General features: G+C 38.2%; 1 protein-coding gene across 2 annotated transcripts in view; it reads right to left on the bottom strand.

The window, feature by feature from the left end:
* notch1b (notch receptor 1b) overlaps positions 1-23,610 on the bottom strand; it is a 44,991-nt gene that overhangs the window by 5,039 nt on the left and 16,342 nt on the right. For both annotated transcript variants that reach the window (XM_079608685.1, XM_079608686.1), the window contains exons 5-30: positions 22,711-22,833; positions 22,288-22,521; positions 20,741-20,896; positions 20,386-20,571; positions 20,031-20,144; positions 17,611-17,724; positions 16,322-16,555; positions 16,116-16,226; positions 14,598-14,790; positions 13,533-13,678; positions 13,330-13,443; positions 11,735-11,854; positions 11,492-11,644; positions 10,297-10,525; positions 8,803-9,004; positions 7,735-7,888; positions 7,441-7,625; positions 7,110-7,242; positions 5,863-6,120; positions 5,642-5,754; positions 4,218-4,789; positions 3,094-3,528; positions 2,858-3,006; positions 1,736-1,949; positions 1,370-1,460; positions 1,079-1,241 (exon numbers count right to left, since the gene is read on the bottom strand). In XM_079608685.1, the coding sequence (XP_079464811.1) occupies positions 1,079-1,241; positions 1,370-1,460; positions 1,736-1,949; positions 2,858-3,006; positions 3,094-3,528; positions 4,218-4,789; positions 5,642-5,754; positions 5,863-6,120; positions 7,110-7,242; positions 7,441-7,625; positions 7,735-7,888; positions 8,803-9,004; positions 10,297-10,525; positions 11,492-11,644; positions 11,735-11,854; positions 13,330-13,443; positions 13,533-13,678; positions 14,598-14,790; positions 16,116-16,226; positions 16,322-16,555; positions 17,611-17,724; positions 20,031-20,144; positions 20,386-20,571; positions 20,741-20,896; positions 22,288-22,521; positions 22,711-22,833 (4,896 nt within the window). The remainder of the gene's footprint in view (positions 1-1,078; positions 1,242-1,369; positions 1,461-1,735; positions 1,950-2,857; positions 3,007-3,093; positions 3,529-4,217; positions 4,790-5,641; positions 5,755-5,862; positions 6,121-7,109; positions 7,243-7,440; positions 7,626-7,734; positions 7,889-8,802; positions 9,005-10,296; positions 10,526-11,491; positions 11,645-11,734; positions 11,855-13,329; positions 13,444-13,532; positions 13,679-14,597; positions 14,791-16,115; positions 16,227-16,321; positions 16,556-17,610; positions 17,725-20,030; positions 20,145-20,385; positions 20,572-20,740; positions 20,897-22,287; positions 22,522-22,710; positions 22,834-23,610) is intronic.

Below are 23,610 nucleotides of genomic sequence, written 5' to 3'. Positions count from 1 at the left end.
GGTAAAAATGTGCTCAGTCCCCCGGGGTTTACATCTTTCAGTCAGAGCCTTTGAAGTGGATTCCTTTTCCCACAGGGCCCTGAGCATTAACTCCTACTTAGAGCTCAATTCAGTTCCTCATCCCAGCACTCGACAGCGTGCGCACACACACTATGTGCAAACCGAGGAACAGGTGTAATCCACAATCGAGAATTTTAAGCAGGTTGAGTTCTCATACAAAATGAAAATGAATATCTCCATATCTGTGTAAGCTAAATAACATGATTTCCCTGCATAGATATGTGATTGTAGAAATCAACAAAAATCAGATTTTTTTCTAAAATCGTAATAATCTGATCAATGAGGCCACATTTTGTGTGTGTGTGTGTGTGTGTGTGTGTGTGTGATTAGGGTCCAGTTCTGACTATTAACTATGACTTTTGCCTCCGTTAACTCCTAATTATTGCATATTAATAGTTAGTAAGGTAGTAAGGTAATGCAGAATGAGCCATTAATATGTGCTTTATACGTACTAATAAACAGCCAATATCCTAGTAATATGCATGTTTATAAGCAACTAGTTAATAGTGACAATTGGACCCGAGACTAAAGTGTTACCATGTATATGTATGTATCTACAGTGTGTATATACTATATATATATATATATATATATATATATATACTGTATGTGTGTGTAGGTGTGTGTGTGTGTGTGTGTGTGTGTGTGTGTGTGTGTGTGTGTGTGTGTGTGTGTGTGTGTGTGTGTGTGTGTGTGTGTGTGTGTGTGTATATGTATATATATATATACAGTACTGGTATATATTATAACCAAATTGTTTAATAATAAATGTTATAGAAAGATATAATTAAAAATATATATATATATATATTATGTAATTTAAAAATGTTACATTAAATTTGAATGAATTAACAACATTTTATTCTAAATAAATCTAAACATATTAAAATATAATTCTAATTAAATTCACATTATAATTACTGTTCTCTTGTTATTGAAAATCAGCAAACCCAATAACAAAATCATTATTACATGGGGGATTTATTTAAAAAAAAAAAAAAATACAACAATGGCTAACCTGGTCCTCGGGCATTGACGTCCATGCAGTCGCTCTCTATCTCGCCCTGAGGGGGTGTGGGAGCGATGGATGGGATTCGCAGATCGGCTGCGTCCAAGTGCTGCTGCGTCCACTGCCTGTGATCTGGCTGATCATCTAAATCCAGAATCGCCTGCTCTTCAGACTAAAAGAGGAGAATGAGTGATTGAAAAATGTAATTAATTGTATTAATTAATGCAAGAATATTAATTGTAAGAGGCTTTTTAAATTCACTTCTATGTAAATGTTAGCGCTTTCTGTTGCTCTGCTCACCCTGAAGCGTTTGGTGTCAGATGGTTCCTCCTCTCCCCATTCATTCTGGTTGTCATCCATTAATGAAATGTCTGAACAGTTCTTAAGTGGCCTGTTTTCAGAAAAATAACCCATTAGACATTCTGAAATAACTTTTTTTTGCACTTTACTACATCTCAGCAAAACTAATTTAAAGGCTGTGCTCTAACACCAAAAAGCTCCGATTATCAGCCTCCACTTTCTTCCTAAAACTAGTCAATTCAATTAAACTCAACAAATAATAAAAAAACTTCAAAATGAAAAAGTTGTCCTCCATCATAATTTGTCCCTTCAAACTTAAAATACCATCATAACTCAAAATATCGGAAGATGACGCAGCGAACCCACCTCAGACCAACAGAGTCTTCGCCGACTGGCTCCCTCCTCTTCTTCTTGCTGGGCTCGCTAGTCTTGAAACCCTCCGGAAACCAAAGTTGACCATGTTCACGGCGGCGTTTACGGGAAGCGACCATTCCCACGCCGACAAAGGCCAGCAGCGCCAGTCCTGCCAGAACCACGTAGACCGGATAGAGCTCTATGGGCGAGGGTCCATCAATCTTACCTGCCACAGGAAGCACAGTTGACATGTCAGACCCACAGAAGGGACACGAATATGTTCCTCACGCAACGATGAGGCACAAATCGGTGGAGATGGACAGACAAACTAGAGCGAGGCACGCGTTCGTGTTAATCAGAATTGCTAACCGCTTCTCATCAAAAAGAAGGAGCTGGCAAATAAGAAAAGGAGGAGGATAGAAAAAAGAGAAAAGAAAGAACACCTCCTCTCCCCTTTCTCAGCCCAGGGTACCAGGAGACAACTTTACCCGTTCTTCTTTAAGGGAAAAAAAGGGAGGGATTAATGAACTTCAAATTACCGCGCACACTTTAAGCTGTAAAGACGAAGGATTTATTAGGATTTTCGAGATAACAAAGACTCCCAACTTCTAGCACACTCCCGATCAATTTTTCTCCTCTCTTTTTTCAAGCTCTCTCCACTAACGATTTTGAAATGATAAACTCTGCTCACCTAAACCCTTGGAGATGCATTAAGTCTGGTACATTCAACAAGGTTAAGGTTGCAGCAGCCCCCCATCATTTTAGATTCATGCCATGTATGGGTGATATGCATATCACCCATACAAGAGAGTGTCTTGTTGGGCCAAATGAGTTGACATGATTTGCATCAATTAGCTATTTTCGGTGCCTGGAGCCAGTGGATCTGCCCTCAGACTGCCGCATTGATTGCTTAGTCTGTCTAATGCACAAAGAACATTTGCTTCATTGTTATAAGGAAGAAACGCACAAACTTCAAAGTGATCCCTGTAATCCGCGGTAGGAGGCGGTGGGGTTAAAGGTTGGGGAGGGGGGGGTTGCTACTGAATACATGCAGTAAGATGTGAGGCCTAGTCTTGATTAAGGGCATTATGGGAAGACGTGAGGCACACGACAATACTCGTGCCAAACACTCACTTGTGACGGCCTCGATGACGTAAGGCATATTCAGATTGCCGCTGGAAGCCAGGGCTCCGAGGAAAGCAGCCACATCGTTCGCATTCTGGAAGCACTCGGAGGTTTGCTGGTAGCACTGGCGGTTGTCTATCTCCAAGTATACCACCGAGCTGATGGAAATCAAAAGCACGATTTTTATTGATTTATATTCAAACATATTTTTAAAGCAGATGAGGGCTCAGTTGTAGCATACGCACCCTTTGATCTGCATCTCGTCCAGTTCTCTGCGTTTTCTCCCTCCTTCCACTACTATATTGTAAATACCGCTTTTTACCGAGCTCATGACGTTGCTAGAAGCACCGTTCCAGCCATCTAGTGACCGCTTGATGTTGTGCTTCCTCAGCTCCTGCTCGTTGCCGTAATACGGGTAGATCATTTCCTCTCCCTTGCTGTCGTGCCGGAAAACGACGTTGGTGTGGAGCACTCTGCTGAGCTCTCGCAGAAATCCAAAGGAGTTGTTTCGGAGCTGCTCGGGCATAATGTGGACCACCACAACCAGGAGTCCAGCAGCTAACTTTTCGGGGATGTTGTTGGCACAGTCCAGCCCGTCCCATTCGCACTCTGCGTTATTGCAGCCCTGGTCACAGTGACCATCTGAATAGTGGTCTTTGCAATACTGGTCGTAGAGTGGACTATGAGAGAGGAGAGCAGAGTTTAGAAATGGCATGGAAAACAGAGATAAAAAGCGTATGATGGCCATCTATGGCTATTAGCTTTCCCAAACTGGTCTTGATGGCTGGAATACAAGCTTGTGCCAAGCGCAACCACACACTACACATCAGAGCACTGCCCCAATTTTTTTCTTTTCTTTTTTTAATAGCCATTTTAATAGCCAAAACAACATAGTTGACTCTTGTTCCTGCTGATAATACTGAACCATATTTATACACACATACTTAAGCACTATATTCTTTTTTATTTTCTTTCTTTCTTTCTCTCTCTCTTTGCTGTCTACTTTTTATTTATTTTTATTGCCTGTTCTATGTGTTATGTGAATGATTATGTACAGTATGTTTCTATTTATTCCTGTAGCCTCTTGGCCAGGTCATGTTTGTAAATGAGAAGATGTTCTCAAACAGTTTACCTGGATAAATAAAGGTTAAATAAATAAATAAAAAAAATAAAAAAACACTGGCTAAGTCTGGATTTTAAAAATCATTTAATAAAAAATAGAAGAAAAAAAAATGTCCCCAGACCTGCAATCACAATTTTAAACCTCCCTGACAAATTCTCTTCAGCGTGATCATTTTAACAAGAAACAAGAAACCTTGCACTGAAACTTGTGTAAAAATGGTGTTACAAATTCTCAGATAACACTTACTTGCACTGGCCCTCCAGTCTCTGGCAGTCAAATCCATCATAGAGGCATCCAGCGTTGTGACATTGTTCGTCACACTTCCCGTTATTAAAATAGCGCCAGCACTGCAGCGCGGCCGAACAGTTCTGCCACGGGTCATTGAAGTTCAGTGAGCAGTCCCCACCATCCCAATCGCAGGCATAATTATTGCATGCGCTGTCACAGATCTTATTGCCCTTCTTGTTTTCACACTCTGCTATCTCGCAGCTCGCCGTCACTTCTGGAGCTGGTGTGATGTCTCGACCAGAGCCGCCTGGGAAGCTGTAGTCCAAGATGTGGCAGAAGAGGCCATTGAAGCCAGTAGGACAGATGCAGTGGTAGTATGGGGCCTCTGAGATATACTCGCACGTGCCTCCGTTGTAGCAGGGATTGGTGGTGCAGTGACCCTCGGTGGGATACTGGCACTCAGGACCAGTGAAGGCAGGGATGCACAGACATTTGGGGCTCTTGTGACCAGAAACGCATGTACCGCCATTTTTGCAGTGGAGGCTCCCACAAGCATGAGCGTCATACTCACAGGTTGAGCCTGTAAAACCCTAAACGAGACGTACACAAATTGCCAAATACATTTATTAGAGTTTAGTGACATTTTCTTTTAGCAAAGCTATGGTAATATGCAGGCTAGAGTACCATTTAAACGTTTGGGCTCTGTAAGATTTTTTTTTAAGTTTATTTAATAAAAAATTCTGTAAAAACTGTAATATTGTAAAATATTACTACAATTTTAAATATAATATAAACAACTGTTTTTTATTTAAATATATCTTCAAATGTAATTCATCCGTTTAATTGTAAAGTTGAATTTTCAGCGTCTTTAGTGACATAATTATTTAGAATTATTTTAATATGCTGATTTGGTGCTCAAGAAACATTTATTATTATCAATGTTGAAAACTGTTGTGCTGCTTAATATTTTTGTGGAAACTGTGTACAATACAACAATAAAAAAAAATCAGGATTATTTGATTTAATACAAAAATTAAAAAGCATTTTTATTCAATAGTAAAGATTTACATTGTTACAAAACAGTATTGTTCCTTTTTATCAATTTAATGCATCCTTGCTCAATAAAAGTATTAATTTCTTTAAATAAATAAAAAATGTAGTGGCCCTTTTGAACAATAGTGTATGATTGTAGAGAATGAAATTAACTTTAGAAAATTATATTAGAATGAATCTGTGGCCTTCTGACTAAAATGGAACAAGTTAAAGTTAACTATTACATTTAATTAATTATTTTATGCCACATTTATGTAAATTATGTGTATAGGATCTGCACAATTAGTTCATATCCAATGTAATGGATATGAAATAATAAAGACAGAATTTGAGAACAGGATCGAAATGACGCAAATCAGGTTCAAAATGTATCAGAGAATGTGACCAACCGGTGGACATTTGCAGATGAAGCCATGAGGAGTGTTGCTAGCCACAGCGCAGGTGCCTCCATTACGACAAGGTTTCCCCTTACAGCCATCAAACACTTTGTCACAGCGCTGACCTGTAGGGATACACAAGCAAGGTTATTACACATTTTGACACCAGGATCAGAGAGTAGCATTCCTCTCTAAATCGAAGAAGAAATGGTCCACAGTAGCCCGTGCTGTACCTGTGTATCCTGTGCGACACTCGCAGCGGTAGTTGTTTGTGAGCTGGATGCAGCTGTGCGTGCCACGGGGGTCACAAGGGTTGGACAAGCATTCGTTGACGTCACCCTCACAGCGTTCCCCCACGTATCCGGCCAGGCAGATGCAGTGGTACCCGCCCACACGGTCCACACAGCGGCCCTGGTTGAAGCATTTGGGCTCATGGGTGATGGGGTCGGTGAAGGGTGTGCAGTCGTCAATGTTGATCTCGCAGTGCACACCTGAGAGAGGAGCGGAGGGCAAAGGTGTAAAAAGCTGCTCTAACACACTCTAGCGGAGATGTAAATATAGGCTCTGTTGCTCCTTGCTGTACACTGCCTATGTATCAGCTGTCCTCTAAGGCAGAATAACAGTCATTACTGACTGATCTGGAATATAGAGGCAGAGTGCAACAGTCGGGTTCTGGAAGTCAAAACCCCATTCCTTTTTCTCCATAGGGACATGGAGATTATTATTATTATCTATATACATAATCGATATCTTTAAAACTACAGGTCCATATTTATACATCGTTTGTATTCTGATTTTCATTCGGGATTCATGAGATTGTACTTTTGTGCTGTTGTCTGATTTTTCAAATACTTATATTGTGAATCACCCTAGAGTTAAATGTTATATTTTGATGTTAGCATGTTGCTAAGCTAACAATGTGATATTCTAAGCCTAAAAATAAAACTGTAAACTGAAAAAAAATTATTAAACTGATTTTAGAAAATGATAAATTAATTATAGGTTTATAATATCACATTGTTCTAATATTCTAAGCCTAAAAATAAAACTGTAAACTGAAAAAAAAATTATTAAACTGATTTTAGAAAATGATAAATTAATTATAGGTTTATAAAATGATGGAAAATTAAATACCGGTATACATAAATTATTATCTTATATGTATATTATATATACATTTTATTTATAAATATTATTAGTATAATTATGTTAATATAAAGAAAAATTAAGATCAATATATATATTAATATTGGTGTTTCTCTTGTTTTGAGTGTTGCTATGATGCCTTAAAATCACAGAGCTAGAGACGAAGAGAAAGGACAATTCACTTTAATAACTTTAGCCGTTTGAGAAGTTTCTGTCAATTTTATGAAATAAAACATCTATGAGATGTAATTAAGCATGACTGATAACGGTTAAGACCTAATTAATGAAGTATGGAATGGGCAAAAAGAGCAAAACAGAGGAAGTGATATCCGACCTTGTGTTCCCCGGGGACAGGAGCATTTGTAGGTATTGATCAGGTCGATGCATGTGCCCCCGTTCTGGCAGGGCTGAGACAGACACTCATTGATCTCATCAGAGCAGTTCACTCCATGATAACCTGGCACGCACTTCAAGAAACCAGAGAAAGAGCGAGGCGAATTAATGGCAAACATAAAACAAGCCTGTTTCTGTTTACTTGGCGCTTTCTTCCATCTTTGCCAAACAAGCAATTATTTTACAAAGAAGGGTGATTTAGCGGGCATTAACCTAAAGTGTCTTCTTCTACAGTCATTCCTCTCCCTAACCACCAGATTTTCTTTACTTACTTCACAAGAATAGCCACCCAGATAGTCTGTGCAGGTTGCTCCGTTCTGGCAAGGATTGGGAATGCATTCATCCACCTGCTCCTCACAGTAGCTGCCTGTGTATCCGGCCTGACAGTGACAGTAGTGTGTGTTTCCAGCATCCAGACACTGGCCAGAGTTACGACACAGCCGCACCACCTCTACACCTAAAAGTGGGAGAAGCAAACATCACAGCAGATTGGTTAAACGCTGAACAGCCTCGACAAAATGTGTGGTAAGTGGCAAAGATATTTTATTTTATACAAACAAATCTACCTTGCTGTTTGGCGGCCACCTCGCAAGAAACGCTGGGGACGTCACAGTATAAACCAGTCCAGCCTGTCTGACACTGGCAGCTGTACCTAGTGCCGCTCTGTCTGCAGATACCTCCATTCTTACAGGGAGACGGCTTACACCAGTTCACCAGCTCCTGCAAGACGAGAATTCATCCAGTGTTCACATTTTAACATGCGTCCATGAGTTCAAATCTCTTTTATCTTATCTTAACTTATTTTATTGTTAAAGTTAAAAATAGGTGCTGATATGAATTAAGGATAGATCGGTTTACACTTTACCTCTCATTTGTTAACATTAGTTAATGCATTAACTAACATGAACTAATAATGAGCAATATAGTTTTACAATATTTATAAACAAGTTAATGTTGATTAGTAAAAAAAAAAAAAAAATTCATGTTAGTTCACAGTGCATTAAACAACTAATCTAGTTAACTAGATGGATTAGACCAGTTGTTAGTCATTTGTGAACTTATCCTAACAAATGAAAAAGTTAATAGATCAATCAGTTTTTAAGTTACTGGGACCGACTACTTAAAACAAGTGCAATTAACAGAATATATAATAATGTTTATTTGTATTTTATCTTACTATTTTTAAGTGAATATTGTGTAACATAAAATGTTCATTTAATTTGAGCAATTTTCAGTCATTTTTTAAGTTATACTACAGAAAATATTTTAACTTAACTTATATTATAACTTAACAACTATTAGCTACGTTTTCATAGACACCTTTTGTTTAAATTGATGAATCCGAACATAGTGTTTACATGAACGCTAAATAAAGTCAATCAGATCTAGTGTTAACATGTCCAATCAAAGGGATTTAAAAAAGGTTTGAGCCACCATTTACAATCCAAATTATACGGATTTGCCAATTCATTCCGATTGACGTGGTTACATGTGACTTTTTTATTCCGACTGTGCAACTATTCTGATTACAATTCGATTAGGGTCCATGTAAACGCAGCTAGTGGAACACTGCGAAAGCAATGAATGTAAGATGAGTGCATACTAAGCTTTTGTCCATATCTGTGATTTGTTACCTGACAATTGAGGCCATGGTATCCCTGAGGGCAGGTGCACTTGTATGTGCCATAGCTGTCCTGACAGGTGCCTCCATTCATGCAGGGTCTGGAGTCACACTCGTTGATGTCATGCTGGCAGTAGTTACCGGTGAACCCAGCTGGGCACAGGCAAGTGAAGCTGTTGATGCCATCCACGCATGTGCCACCATTAAAACAAGAGCTGTTTAGGAGGGAGGGAGGGAGGGGGGGGAGAGAGTCATGATTATCAGTCATATTTATTACATTAATTTAACATAATTTCGTTTCTCAGGTAATTTATAATGGGCTGTGGTGCTGCTCTGGTTGCATTGTCATTTGTTCACCAGAGGGGGCGCTAATGGACAACAGAGGAAGAAGGAGAGCTACAGCCTTTTTTTGGAACACCTTATCATGAGGCAGATCAGTTTTCTGACTTTAACAATCAGGTTCTGAAAACTGAGCTGAGATCAGTGGTTTCCTGAGAGCCATGTATGGAGGCATAATATTGAATTTTCTTTGCATGTCAGAATGACAGTACAATGTACACTACCATTCAAAAGTGTGGGGTCCAGTAGATTTTGTTTAAAAGTAGTCTCTTATGCTCACTAAGGCTGCATTGATTTGATCAAAAACACAGCAACACCAGTAATGTTGTGAAATAATATCACTATTTAAAATAACTGTAGTCTATTTTAATTTAAAAAAGAAATTTATTTTATTTTTACTCGGATGGCAAAAGCTGAATTTCTCCAGACTTAAATTTGTCACATGATCCTTCAGAAATCATTCTAATATGCTGATTTGCTGCTCAAGAAATATTTCTTATTTTTATCAATGTTGAAAACAGTCGTGCTGGTTAATATATGTGTAAAAAAAAAAAAAATCATTTGAAAAAGAAAACTTTTGTAACATTATAAATGTCTTTCCTGTCACTGTTGATCAATTTAATGTCCTTGCTGAATAAAATATTAATTTCTTCAAAACAAATTATAAGTATTTTCCTTTCGTGATATTGACATATTGGTCAAATTGGTCAGGTATGTTGCCATGTTGCAGTCTACATTATATTAGGGGGGAAAAAATTATCCAGTGAATTTACCAGTAGTATTTTTATTATGCATTTTGTATGAAACATCTTAGGTTTTATATATATATTTAGAGTAATAGGATAAATACACATTTTAGTTAGTTATTAGTCTAATGCTAATTACGTTCTACAAGTGATTTTTTTTTTTTCATGTTTATCCGACAGTTCTTGTTTTGTGATTTTGCACAAGACATCACATTGTTGAGCAGAATGCCATACAGGGTTTGCATTTTATATTGGCCAATTGTTCTTTGGTGTGTATCTACTACTGCTTTGTTGATATGATTCTAAAAAAGTGAAGATGGGTTTGACTTGTTGCCTCTTGACACAAACATTGTCATGTTGGCAAAGGTCAGTATTTATGCTTGAAAACTTATACACATGCCACAAATGAGTGCAGTTGTTACCTCTCAGTACAGTCAGGTGTGTTGTTCTCACAGTGAATCCCACTAAATCCAGGTGGACAGGTACATGTGTAACTGTTCACACAATCAGTGCAGTTCGCACCATTTTTACACGGGTTACTATCACATTCATTAATGTCCTCCTCGCATCTGCTGCCCCGGAAACCTGGTAGGCAGGTGCAAGTGAAGGCATTCACTGCGTCTTTGCAGAAGCCACCGTTGCTGCAAGGGTCTAGAGTGAAAAGACGAGGTTAGACATCAAGTCAAGTCAAGTCGCCTTTATTTATATAGCGCTTTTTATAATACAGATTGTTTCAAGGCAGCTTTACAGTGACAACAGGAAAATAATGCAACAAAGACTGTTTTGGCTGTACAGCAGCTCAAGAAGTAAGTCATTGTCCAGTTTAAGTAAGTTCAGCGTTGATTCATTTCCGTTGTAAAAATCATTAGTTATTAATTTAGGGGGCATTTACACGACACCGTTTTCAACTGAAAACCGAAAACTTTTAATGATTTATTGCCATTAATTTTCATGACAATGGCGTTTTGGTGGCGCAAACGTTAAAACGGGTTTTTAAAAATGACACCGATTATATCTCCATGTAAACTTCAAAAACGTGAATGGAAAATGAAAGCGGTGACGGCATGAACATGCGCATTACATGTTTAGTCTATAGGTATGCGCGTTTGAATGCGTATGTCTTTTTTTAGAAAGCGACATTGCCAATTACTTGTCTGGCATGCATAATATCATTTTCGTGGATCCGTGTGGACGGGAATCATTTTGATAAAGTTGTCATCTGTACAGAGGAAGAAAAAAAAAACGTTTCGGTTTGTAGTACATCGTTGTCGTGTAAACATACCCTTAGTTCATTTATCTGTACAGCAGCTCTGGAGAAAACAGTCATGTCATCGTCCAGCTCAGTTAAAGTTTCATACAATGTAGTCAAAGCTTATCAATATTATTAAGAATAATAAGTGTCCCCATGACAAAATACACTAGATCACGTGTCAAACTCGGCTCCAGAAGGGCCACTGCCCTGCAAAATGTAGTTCCAACCAGCTCCAAAACACCTGAAGTTTCTAGTAATCCTGAAGACCTTGATTTCCTGGTTTAGGTTTGGAGCAGTGGCCCTCCAGGAATCTGAGCTTGACACCCCTGCACTAGATCGAAATAAGGATGAAACAAGACACTAACTGGGCTTGCAGTCGTCAATGTCCGTCTCACAGTTGCGGCCAGTGTAGCCCGATTTGCAACTGCATTTGTAGCTGCCAATGGAGTTTTGACAGATGGCGTCATTTCGACAAGGGTTTTTGACACATTCGTTAATGTCCACCTCACACGTTTGGCCTACAAGAGGGAGAGCGCAAAATATGAATACAGTTATGCATGGTATTGACGCTAGGACAGATTTTCCTGTTAGGTTTGTGAAGTTTGTACCTTGCCACCCCTCAGGGCACACACAAGAGAAGCTCTCGTAGTCTTCAGACTCCTTGCATGCACCTCCATTCTTACAAGGTTTAGGGCTGCACGGGGCCAACAGGGTCTCACAGTTCCCACCTGGAAGATTATATCAAAATACAAAGCATTAAAACACATTCCATTCAGATTGGATATGTTGTTTTTCTATGCATAAATCTGTCTTTCAAGGTGTTTTCTTTTAGCATTTAAGAGGTGACGTTCTTCCGTTAAGAAGGCCTAAATTTAGAAGGTGACACTAGCACAGGTTCTGTCTCGACTCCTCTTTTCTCTGTTGGAGATTAGCCTGTCAGTCCTAGCAAAGCAAAGCACGTTTGGCCTATCTGTTTCCACGACGGCCGGACCCTGCAGGAAGCCAGCAGGTTTTCCTGCCATTGTCTGGCCATTTGCGTTTCTGTGAGAGAGGAAGTAGGGCAAACAGGAAACATGACAGGCTACTGTTCCCACCCTGGTACGGACAGATTCTTGTTATTCTTGATATGATGCTGTGTGGATTTTTCCAAAAAAGAAAGTCACTGGGAATTAATATAATTTCTGTTCCAAAGGCAGAACATCATTTTCTGTTTTGTCAAATAACACAGCGAGAGGAAAGAATGTATCGTCTGCTGAAATCAAATTTTCCTGTATTGTCAACAGAGATACTTGTAAGGCTCACGACGGGCCATTGTCAACAAACAGGGACTGGATTGATGGAGGGGGGTCATTTGTTCCTGACATTGAAATTGTAGCTTCACAAGCTACAAACTACACATCAGTTAAGGTGGTATGACAAACAAAATAATGATAGGTGAAGTTTTTAGTTTTTCAGGCTTTTAATTATTCAACTAATAAATAACTACAACCACTTTTTATGTAAACTTGTTTTTTTTTTTATATATATAGCTTTGAGATTTTAAAATGTGACTTTTAAAATGGAAATCTTGCACACTCAGGTGTATCTCAAATTGTGTTTAATAAAATTATTCTAGAATGAAAATATCCCCTTCTCACTAGCAAATCATTGATCACAGCTGTGTCTTAAATTAAAGGCTATTGGCTGTTTAGAAGAAAACAGCCCACTCCAACTTCCTGTTTCAAAGGGAAATACAATCAACACAGGAAAAAAGCTAATTGTCTATTGCTAAAAGCAATATCTTTTTTTTTATATATATTTGTCAGTACTTAAAAAAAACAGTATAAATCAGGGATTTTGATGTAAAATATTTACTTGAAGTACCCCTTGAGATGTCACGTTACTTTTCAACAATTAAACAATACATTTGATGTTCTCTGATGTGGAGTCACATGACATACAGGTAAACTAAAAACTATTTTTCTATATCTATTTTTTTTAAGATTTTATTTGGTTTATATATATATTTTTTTTTTATTACTTTCATTTAAAAAATGTATTAAAACTCAATTAAATTTTAATTAACTTAATTATTTGTTTGCTTTCATCAACTCCTGAACCCCCAGGGGTTCGCAAAACACAATTTAGGAAACCCTTGTTAAAACAGCTAAACAGTCAAAGCTACATACTGATCAAATGATCCTGAATAAAGCTAAACTCATACCAGTGTAAGGCAGCAAACAGTTGCATTTATATCCGGCCACGTCATCAATACAGGTTCCTTGATTCAAGCAAGGGTTGGAGGCGCATTCATTGATATTAGTTTGGCAGTTGGGACCTGTAATCAAATGTTAGGAAGAGTTTGATTTGGGGGTCAAAGGGCATCCCACATAGTTACAGTACATTAGCAGAATGAATGATACGAACCACTGAAGCCGGCGCGGCATGTGCAGACGTAGCCACTGGTCATGTCCTTACAGGTGCCTCCATTCATACAGGGGTTGGACTCACACTCATTGTTATTTATGTCACAGTTGATACCACTCCATCCCGAGTCGCAAATACAGTTATATCTGTAAGAAACAAGATCTGGATTTTACATTTGGCTAAAGGGATTTTTTTCTTCTTACATATTTGGACCTGTGATCTTCCACTGTTGGAAAATCCAGCAGTTAAAGCCAGCTTAAAGTGATTTTATAGTATATGGTATAGTATATTTATAGTATATCATATATAATGAACAAAACATCACATCTTAAACTGAGTTGAGCTGGTTTGCTGGTCTTAGCTGGTGTCAACTAAGTCTCACAGCCTGGTCACGATAGTTTGCAGCTGGTTTAACAAGCTTGTCTCCCAGACTAACCAGCTGGAAAGTGCCAAATCCACTCTAAAACCAGCCAACAAACTTAGGCTGGTTTATGCTGGTTTTTTTGTGTTTTTTTGGATCATGTTAAACTGGTATGACTTGGTTTTTCAAGCAAGGTTGTGAAACATTGTTTAGTAGGTTTAATAAAAAACTATGATTTGTACAACTTTTAGCTGCTTATATGTTTGTTTATTAAATTTGATATACACTACCTTTCAAAAGTTTGGGGTCAGTACATTTTTTAAAATGTTTTTGGAAGAAGTCTTACGCTCACAAAAATACGGTAAAACATTAATATTGTGGAAAATTATTACAATTTAAAACAACTTTTTTCTATTTTTGTATATTTTAAAATGTAATTTATTCCGGTGATGTCAAAGCTGAATTTTCAGCATCATTACTCCAGTCTTCAGTGTCACATGACCCTTCAGAAATCAATATAATATGCTGATTTGCTGCTCGAGAAACAAAACCATAATCTATTCAAAATCTTTGGTAACAATATAAATGTCTCTACTGTCACTTTTGATCAATTCAATGCATCCTTGCTGAATAAAAGTAAAAAAAAAAATGTTTTATTACTGACACAAAACTTTTGAATGGTAATGTATGTAAATAATACAAACCCATTGACTTTGTCTTCACAGTGTCCATGGATACAGGGGTTGCTAAGGCATTCGTTGAGCTGTGATTGGCAGGTAGTGTCGTGATACCCCTCTCTGCACAGACACTTAAAGCCATTGACTCCATCAATGCAGGTTCCACCATTGTGACAGGGGTTGATGGCACATTCATCAATATTGATGTTACACATTTTCCCTACAAAAAAAGAAAGAATTATGAAAACGGTTAGTGTGTCACGTCATTTGGTAGTCAAAATAACTTCTGAATCGACCGCATTCATTAAGGCCATTCCTTGTTTTTCCTGAAATCCTAGGCTTAAGGTCTAGCTTTTAGACTCCACTTCAGGCAGCACCACTATTCACCGAACGCAATGCCCAGCATAAAGGCAGAGGTTTCATTTGTCACTTGTCTTTAAAGCAATGGCCAACTTCCCCCTTTTAAAAGATCGACTTTCACAAATCTTTTGCAAATCTTTTCTCCTTTCAAACTCCCAGATGTCCTGGAGATCTCTGGCTGAATGGGGGAGCGGGCTGGCTTGCGTGTTTGCTCGGCAGGCGGGGGATTGGGCGAGACTGTAAGCCAACACCACGGCCCGGGCCGAGTGTCTGCTCGCTGGCCAGCTGTCTCTCCCCACCCTGCTTTGTTGCCTGTCTCACCTGTTGAACTCTTTGTTGACTCCCCATCTCTTCTACACTGATAAAGACCTGAGCTCAGTATACCACCTTGACTGCCTTTTCACCACATACTTTTCCAGAGCTCAAAAGACATAGTGGGGTACGTTTCATTTAAGTACCAACTTTGTCGCAAATGTTTCTACTAAAAGACTAAAATAAGACATTTGTTGACATGCAATTTAGAGTTATGCAATCCACATAATATAATGGCTAATATAGCTCAGATAATTGAATATAGCTCAGGAAGAATTTGATGTTTGAGTTCATACTGAAATCTCTTTGGTATCTTGGCAAATCAGAGCACAGGTTGAGACATTGTTTAGATCTCTTATGAAATTCTAGAGGGGGCACGTAGGAGTACAAGAAATCAAAATAAAAAAGACTTTAGCAAAAGTCTCCATTTGATCTTTTATTTTCTAACCTCTGCTAGACTGCACACTAGACCACACATCCTCTCTCCAACAACCTGCCCTCCCAAGACATGTCAGCCAATCAGGTGTTGGCAAACCCCAAAATGTAAAAAGGCATTGATGATTGTCTGAAAAACTGCTGTTTATATTTGTTTATAAAGTCAGGACACTTATTTTAGTGGCTTAATTCCCAAATACTATTCCTTAATCCTAACCTTAACCTTAGTGTACTTTCTGAACTTTACTTGACAGATGAATGAATGATTGAGTTGACCATTTGCGCCTAACTGGCTTGGAAATAGAGATAATTGATGTGTATTTTCATTGCTTGGTAAATTATTATATTAAACTCTCATTTCACATGAATATTACTATTTTTATATTTCAGCACTTGCCGTTTATTGGTGTATGAAGCACATGATCTGATACCACTCACCAGTGTATCCTGGTTCACAGGCACACTCGTAACCATTTATTTTGTCAATGCATCTTCCATAATCGCAGGGATTGCTCTGACAGTCATCTAGGTTAACCTCGCAGTTAGCACCTGTTAAAACACAACAGAATTAAAGTAAATGACCAAAAGAGCTTTTTGACAGGTAGGAATTTACTCATTTTTGGTAGTTACAGCAAAAGTGGCACCTGCGGTTCCTTTTGGGCAGATGCATAAGTAGGCATTCTCACGGTCCTGGCAGGTGCCTCCATTTTGGCACGGCTGACTGAGACACTCATTAATGTTGATCTCACACAGACGACCCGTGAAACCTGCACGGCAGGAACAGGTGAAGGATGCCAGGCCGTCTTTACAGGTGCCATAGTGACATGGGTTGGATAGACATTCATCTACATCTGTCTCACAGTGCTGCCCTGTGTAACCTATAAAGAAAACAGATTCATTTATTATATTTATTATGACAGCATTTTCTCACATTCTGGCCCTAAAATGTACATGTTTTTCCACACTTCCAGAAAAAAGATACCAAAGCTGTCACTGGGATGGTACCTTTTTAAAAGGTAAATCTATATACCACCTTATATTAACTTCAAAGACTTTTGTTTTTGTAATCAGGCTCTCAAAAATTATATACAAATTTGGATTTAGATTTATTGGCCATCATATCGGTTATCGGCTTTCAAATATTACGAATTATCGGTAACGGCCAACATTTTCATGCATATGTTTCATGCATATTATTACATTTTAGTACACAGTGACCGCTTTTGTACATTTTGTTCTGGGTGCATGACTTTTAGAGCAATTTATAGCAAAATGCACTTTATTTTACAGTATGTGTACTTACAGTGTAGTTACCTAAGAAAATACTGGGTAATATAAGGTAACTACAGGGGTTAAGGTTAGGTTTAGGAGTAGGTCTAGGGTTAGTAACTAGTTATTACCCAGTTATTGTAATTACTGTAATAAGTATGTACATGGGGAACAGGACTGTAAAATAAAGTGCTACAAAATATTTTAGAGCTACACAAAATATTGACAACAGAAATACAACAAGGGATGCACCGCACCGCACCGATAAGAAAATGTTGGCCGTTACCGATAATTCGTAATATTTGAAAGCCGATAACCGATATATTGGCCAATAAATCTAAATCCAAATTTGTATATAATTTTTGAGAGCCTGATTACAAAAACAAAAGTCGAACCATTAAAAGGCATGTCATAAGCACACAATTACATATTATCTCATTATAATTTTATCAGCCAAAAGAAATAATCACTATTTATCGGCTGTAATATATTGACAAAATGTTCTTATCAGGCCGATAACGATAAGATAAAAAAATACCGATATGGTGGCCGATATGTCGTACATCCCTAAATTCAACCTTTCCATGATGTTTTATGTGTTTAATATTTTTCATGACTTTTTCAGGCTTTAAAAAACTGAAACAAGCAGACGGTGTCTTCGTACCTTCAGTGCACTGGCAGGTGTACATGTTGGGCCCATCAATACACTTGGCCCCATTTTTACAGGGGGTGCTAGCACACTCATCGATGTCGAACTGGCATTGGCTACCCGAGAATCCTGAGAGGGAGGTAAGAGGAAAGAGTTGTGGGTCATCATTACAATCATTCCTCTAGTTTGCACTCACTTCATTCCTTCACACTCGTCTATACAACTATAAGCCAGTGTTCATTAATACACGGCAGCAAGCTTTACCCCTCTCTCTCTTTCTCTCATGTTTTCAAGCTGCTTTTCAACAAAACCATCACGGTGAGAGGGGGAGAAGGGGGTAAAATGGCGGTAAAAACCTTCCAAGGCCTCCTGACCAAGGGCACCAGACAAAGAGGAACTGTCTATTCAGTGGAACGCCAAGCCATGCCGGTTGCCTCCTTTGTCCCTTAGAAGTTTTCCATCACAATGTGCATTCTCCCATCCAGCCTTTGCCCCCCTCTCTGAACCTGTCTCACCAAAAGAGCCCCACGCAACCCCTGACCTAATGCTATTCAGCAACCCTGCCGCTCAGGAACCCCCAACATTTGTGCTTTCTCCCTCAGTTATTTTAATCCCTCGCTAAAGACGTCTGCTGTTCAAATATACAGTCTGAACACATTAAGGGCTACAAATCCATCAGTGCAGAGACTTATGGGACACAGTTGGAGACTAAAGTTCTTCAACAATAAATCTTTTTTTTTTTTTTTTTTTTTTAAGAAAGTTGTTGCTATGGAGTTCTTAAGGTGTTTGGTAAATCTAATGAATTTTTCTGGGCTGTTTATTGTATGCCTGGTTAAAATAGTAAGTCTGATCACATTTAAAACTTAATCACACATTTTGTTTAATACTGATAATCCTGATAACAAATTCTTAACTTGCTCATGCCATTCCCGTAGAGTAGACCCCCTGGTATCTGTAATCAAGTTATGTCTCATCCCTCTTCAGAAAAACTGGAATTTCTTCTGAGCTGCTAAAATGCCACATTACAAAAAGCGTCCATTGTAGTTGCTATGGATTCAGTGTGTAAACTACTGAAAAGAATCCCTGCGCCGCATGCTAAAAAGGATCTCTGATTTCCATCTGAAACAGCGAAGAGGCCTAGCTTCCACTTCTTCAGCTTACCGCCTTCCAAACTCCTCTACACCCCTCTATAGTCCCCGTAGGCCCCTTTCCTTGCACAACCTCATCATGCCTAATATTGTACCTCCGCTCTACCCCTTTTTATTTATGCATGAATTCCTCTACATCCTAAATGTGCCGTTTTCCTACAAGAAGAGCCTTTTTCATAAACCTACATTTCAACTAAATTGTTTTCGCATCATTGAAGCTGGACAAAGTATCAAAGTAGAGTAGAATAATAATAAAAGTTATATATCTACTGTGAACAACATTCAAAACTTTTAATATGTAGTCATTAAATCATTAATTGAAAGAAAACGTTAAAATATTTAGAATTTCTAAATGAATAAAATTAAAATGAAACAAATTTCTCAGATTTTAAACATATTTTTAGTTTTCTATTTAAAATTAAATTAATATAAAAATATAAAATGTATAAAATATTTATATAAAAATGTTTATATAACAAATAAGTGTTCTTATTTTGTAAATATATATAGTTTTATATTCACAATTTAATATCTGACTAATTTCAGAACGATTCAAATTTAAAACACTGACAGACTTATGAACACTAAATGCCATAACTCAACACACAAATGAAATGCAGTACTGTGCAAAAGTCTTAGGCATGTAAGTATCTTCACCAAAAAAAAAAAAAATGTTTTAAGCCACATAAGAACTGTGGCAACGTCTCCAAGATGTGAGGATGCTTTCAAATAGATGTCATAAATAGAGGTTATTTATCAATTAACTTCTATTAACTAAATTAAATCAATATTTGGTGTGACCACCCTTTGCCTTTAAAACAGCTTTTGTCCTAAGCACACTTTGCAGGTCAGGTAGGTTTCTTTAGTCTGTCTCAGTTTTTTCTGTATCTTCGTGTAATCCCAGACAGACTCGATGATGGTGAGATCATATCGGATGTTGTGAGACAAAAATCTCACTGCATTATTACAATTAATGGCAAAACAAGGAATGTTTGGAAATGTAAACTGATATTTCCAACTGGGACACTACAGCAAAATATTCAAATAACTGGCTTAAAACCTTTTTTTAGGGGGGGGGGTTAAAATACTAATACTGAAGACTTTTGCACAGTACTGTACATCAACTTATTCAAAGCCAAAACTGTCTAAAAATTCTAACTTTCCAAAAGCTTTCGTATGGATTATTCGGAGCATTTTAGCCCTGGCTGTGTAAGCCTGCCTCAGGGCAGGGATTAGTGTTCTCCTCTCTGTTCTGTCCTGGGAGGTGATTGACCCCTGCATGCTCACCTGTGGGGCATTCGCATTGGTAGTTGTTGATCTTGTCGATGCACTTCCCATTGTTGAGGCAGGGCATGCTGGAGCACTCATCAGTATTGATCTGGCAGAAGACTCCCTCGTACCCTGCCAATTAGCATAGGGGAATTAGCACCAGATTTAGCAAGAGAATTCAGCCTGCCTTAGTGATGCTATTAGTGTTTCTTTTGTCTATAATAAACACAATATATCAGCTTTATGTAGACAGGCATCAGTATCATTAGAGCTACAGCCAAAAAAAGCTATTTATTGGATCACAGGTTGGTCATGTGAGGTAATGACATCACCAGTATGGGGTAATATATATGCAGCAGGTTTTTTGGATTACCTGGCATACAGATGCAATGGAAGCCTCCGATTTGATCCAAACAGGTAGCATCATTCTGGCATGGGTTGGACATGCACTCGTTTATGTCCAGTTCACATCGAGCTCCCACATATCCCTGCAGACATTTACACTGGAAGGAACCTTTTGTGTTTATACACTTTCCAGCATGTTCACAAGGGTTTGCACCTAAAAAAGAGACACAAAATGCCTTTTTTTAAATCCATCATTCCATCACTAATACATTCAGGTTGGCAGGGTGTTTTAAGTGGTTGCTAGAGTGTTCTGGGTGGTTGCTGTGTTGTTCAAGTGTTAATTTTATTCAGGTGGGGTTTTTTTTAAAGAAGCCATTACTCACCCAGTGAGCATTCGTCAACGTCTTGGTCACAGGCTGGGCCAACATAACCCAGAGGACAGGTACAGATGGCCTTGCCGTTGACTGGGTTGGTGTCACAGTTCGAGCCTTTCTGACATGGGTTACTAATGCAAGCATCATCCAGGTGACACAGCAGACCTAAGACATCGATACACACAATCAAAATGAGCTTGTACAGAAATGTACGACAATAAAAATTTGTGAATGTCTCCTATTTAAACAGCATGGCAGGTTTTAAAGACCTCATGAAATCAGAACAAATGTTGGTTACACTTTATTTTAAGGTGTCTGTGTTACAGTGTAATTATAGATTTCAGTACTGAGTAATAATAACTGTACTGACTATAGGGTTAGGTTCCGGGCTTGACATTAACTTTTTTGTTCACCAGCCACTGTGGCTAGTGGTTTTCCAAAGTTACTAGCTACTCAGCATTTCCACTGGCCACAATGTTGACATCAAATACCATTGGGAAAAACTGTCATATAGATATTTTTTAATATTATCTCATAATTTGGCAGCAGGTGTATTAGGCTGCTGTTACTTTAAGACCTGATGCACAGATCCATTATACTGTTACACATGCATTTTCTTTCTCAACTGTTTATGTTTACGTGCACTTAAAACATAACTGACTGTGTTAACATGAATACTTGCCAAAACCAGCATTTTTTGACATTATTGTGTGCTTTTGACTGTTTAAGTGCAATGAGCAGCGAAAAAGAACTAAATTTAGTACTGAGAGGCGGCTTTATGTGTGCGAACTTTGGGTGTTTTTGGGTGTCTGCAGATTTTGGGCAGAAAATCTGCAGGAATGAGTAAAATTATGCAAAATATGTGCAATCCTATGCCGGGGCAATTCATTCTAAGCAAATGAGACGAGTGAGAGAGGGGAGGAAGGTTTGTGTGTCAACTCTCTGTCAGAGAAAATAGAAAGCACAGCTGGTATCATATATCAATTCTGTGGAAAATTAGTATTGGAAGCGTTATTTATCGAAAAATCTAAATTTTTGACAACACTAAATTGCACTTATTTTATTATTTCAGATGATTTTTAAAAAAACTACAATTGAAACATGCATATATTATAATTCAATCTGCCAAATTGGTTAGTAGGAGTGACTGCGTTACACACCACTGCTGAAATCCACACACATTTGGTGGGTGTTAATACCAAACCCTGATTAGGATTAAGGTGTGGTTTAGGTTATCTGCATGCAATTATGAACAATTTATAGTAATTACTATAGCAACTACAAGTAAGATGTGTAACAAGAACACTGTCAAATAAAGTGTTACACATAATGCCATGACATAAATTCATTTTAGCAGATTAAAAAAGCAAATTGATATGTCCCATCTTAACTTGTTTTTCAATAGAAAATAAGTAAAATAAGTGGTTCATTAAAATAGGGTCTTTAAATTATCTTCAGTGGTTTTGCTCAAAGCTTTCATAAAGCTTATGCTCCAATAATTAAAAAATGAGTGCCTCAAACCAAGATTCAGTTGCATGTGAAAAAACAATGCACACCTGTGCGCCCGTGAGGACATTCACAGAGGAAGGAGGCCACCCGATCATGACATGTGGCTCCTGTGTGGCAGGCAGCATCTGCGCAGTCATCGATGTTCTCGCTGCAGTCATCCCCTGTCCAGCCGTTCACACACACACAGTTGTATCCACCCTGCGTGTTCAAGCATGTACCACCGTTCTGGCAGGAATTGGGCATCAAATCGCACTCGTTGACGTCTTCGGTACAGAACTGACCTGAGGAATTCATATATAAATATAAATAGCCGTTAATTTCACTGCAAAATACAGCATGTACCTTTGATAGGTACAGATAAAACGCCAATAAAAAAGAGATTCTACCCAATGCAACCTTGTTAGCCTTACTGATTCAAAAAATGCCTTTAGCTGTAATTGAAGTCTAGGGTTTGAGTAGTCAGTTGGTACCTGTCCACTCTGGCTTGCATTGGCAATTGTAGGTGTTAACTCCATCCACACAGGTCCCTCCGTTAAGGCAGCGATGGTCTGGACAGTCATCAATGTTCTCCTCACAGTTCTGACCACTAAAGCCTGGAAAGAAAGAAGCGATTTCATCAAAAATGTTCTTAAAAAACTGGTTTCAAAAGCCAGAAGCAACAAGATTGTTTACATGCCCATATCAGGCACTGCCCATATTTTTGAGCAGCAAATCAGCATATTAGAATGATTTCAGGAGGATCATGTGACACTGAAGACTGGAGTAATGATGCTGAAAATTCAGCTTCGCATCACAGGAATAAATTACATTTTCAAAAAACTGAACAAAACCCTAATCCTAACTCTATAGTAAGTACATGTTAATAATATAACTCAATACATAAATGAACAATTGCATTGTAACAAGGATACCTTAAAATAAAGTGTAACCAAAACTGCAATAATATTTTACAATATTATTATTTTTACAATATCACTGTTTTTTGATCAAATAAAGTCAGCCTTGCTGAGCATAAGAGACTTCTTTCAGTATCATCCAAAACACGTGAACATAGCCTGAATTAAAAAATCAGCACTAAACACATAACCCATGAATTCAAATATACTAGACATGGATAAATATTTGAGCAACTGTTTTCTGACAGAATTCATGTCGCCTTGCAAAGAACTAAATATTTATATCAGATTGCACAGCACAGATCCTTTAACACAAACATGAAAATTTGATTGTTTCCCAGTATAAACAGAGGGATAAAATGTTGTGAAACTCCCTATTACATTCGAAAACAGTCGTTACTGTTGTTGCGGTCAACAGTCTTCCTTTTCTGAGAAGGCTGGCAGTACCAGGGCTCTGTTAGAGGCACCAACGAC

Source organism: Phoxinus phoxinus (assembly GCF_949152265.1).
Source record: "Phoxinus phoxinus genome assembly, chromosome: 3".
Classification (NCBI taxonomy): Eukaryota; Metazoa; Chordata; class Actinopteri; order Cypriniformes; family Leuciscidae; genus Phoxinus; species Phoxinus phoxinus.
The sequence above is the reverse complement of the archived record's forward strand: the minus strand, read 5'-3'. Positions and strand labels throughout refer to the sequence as shown.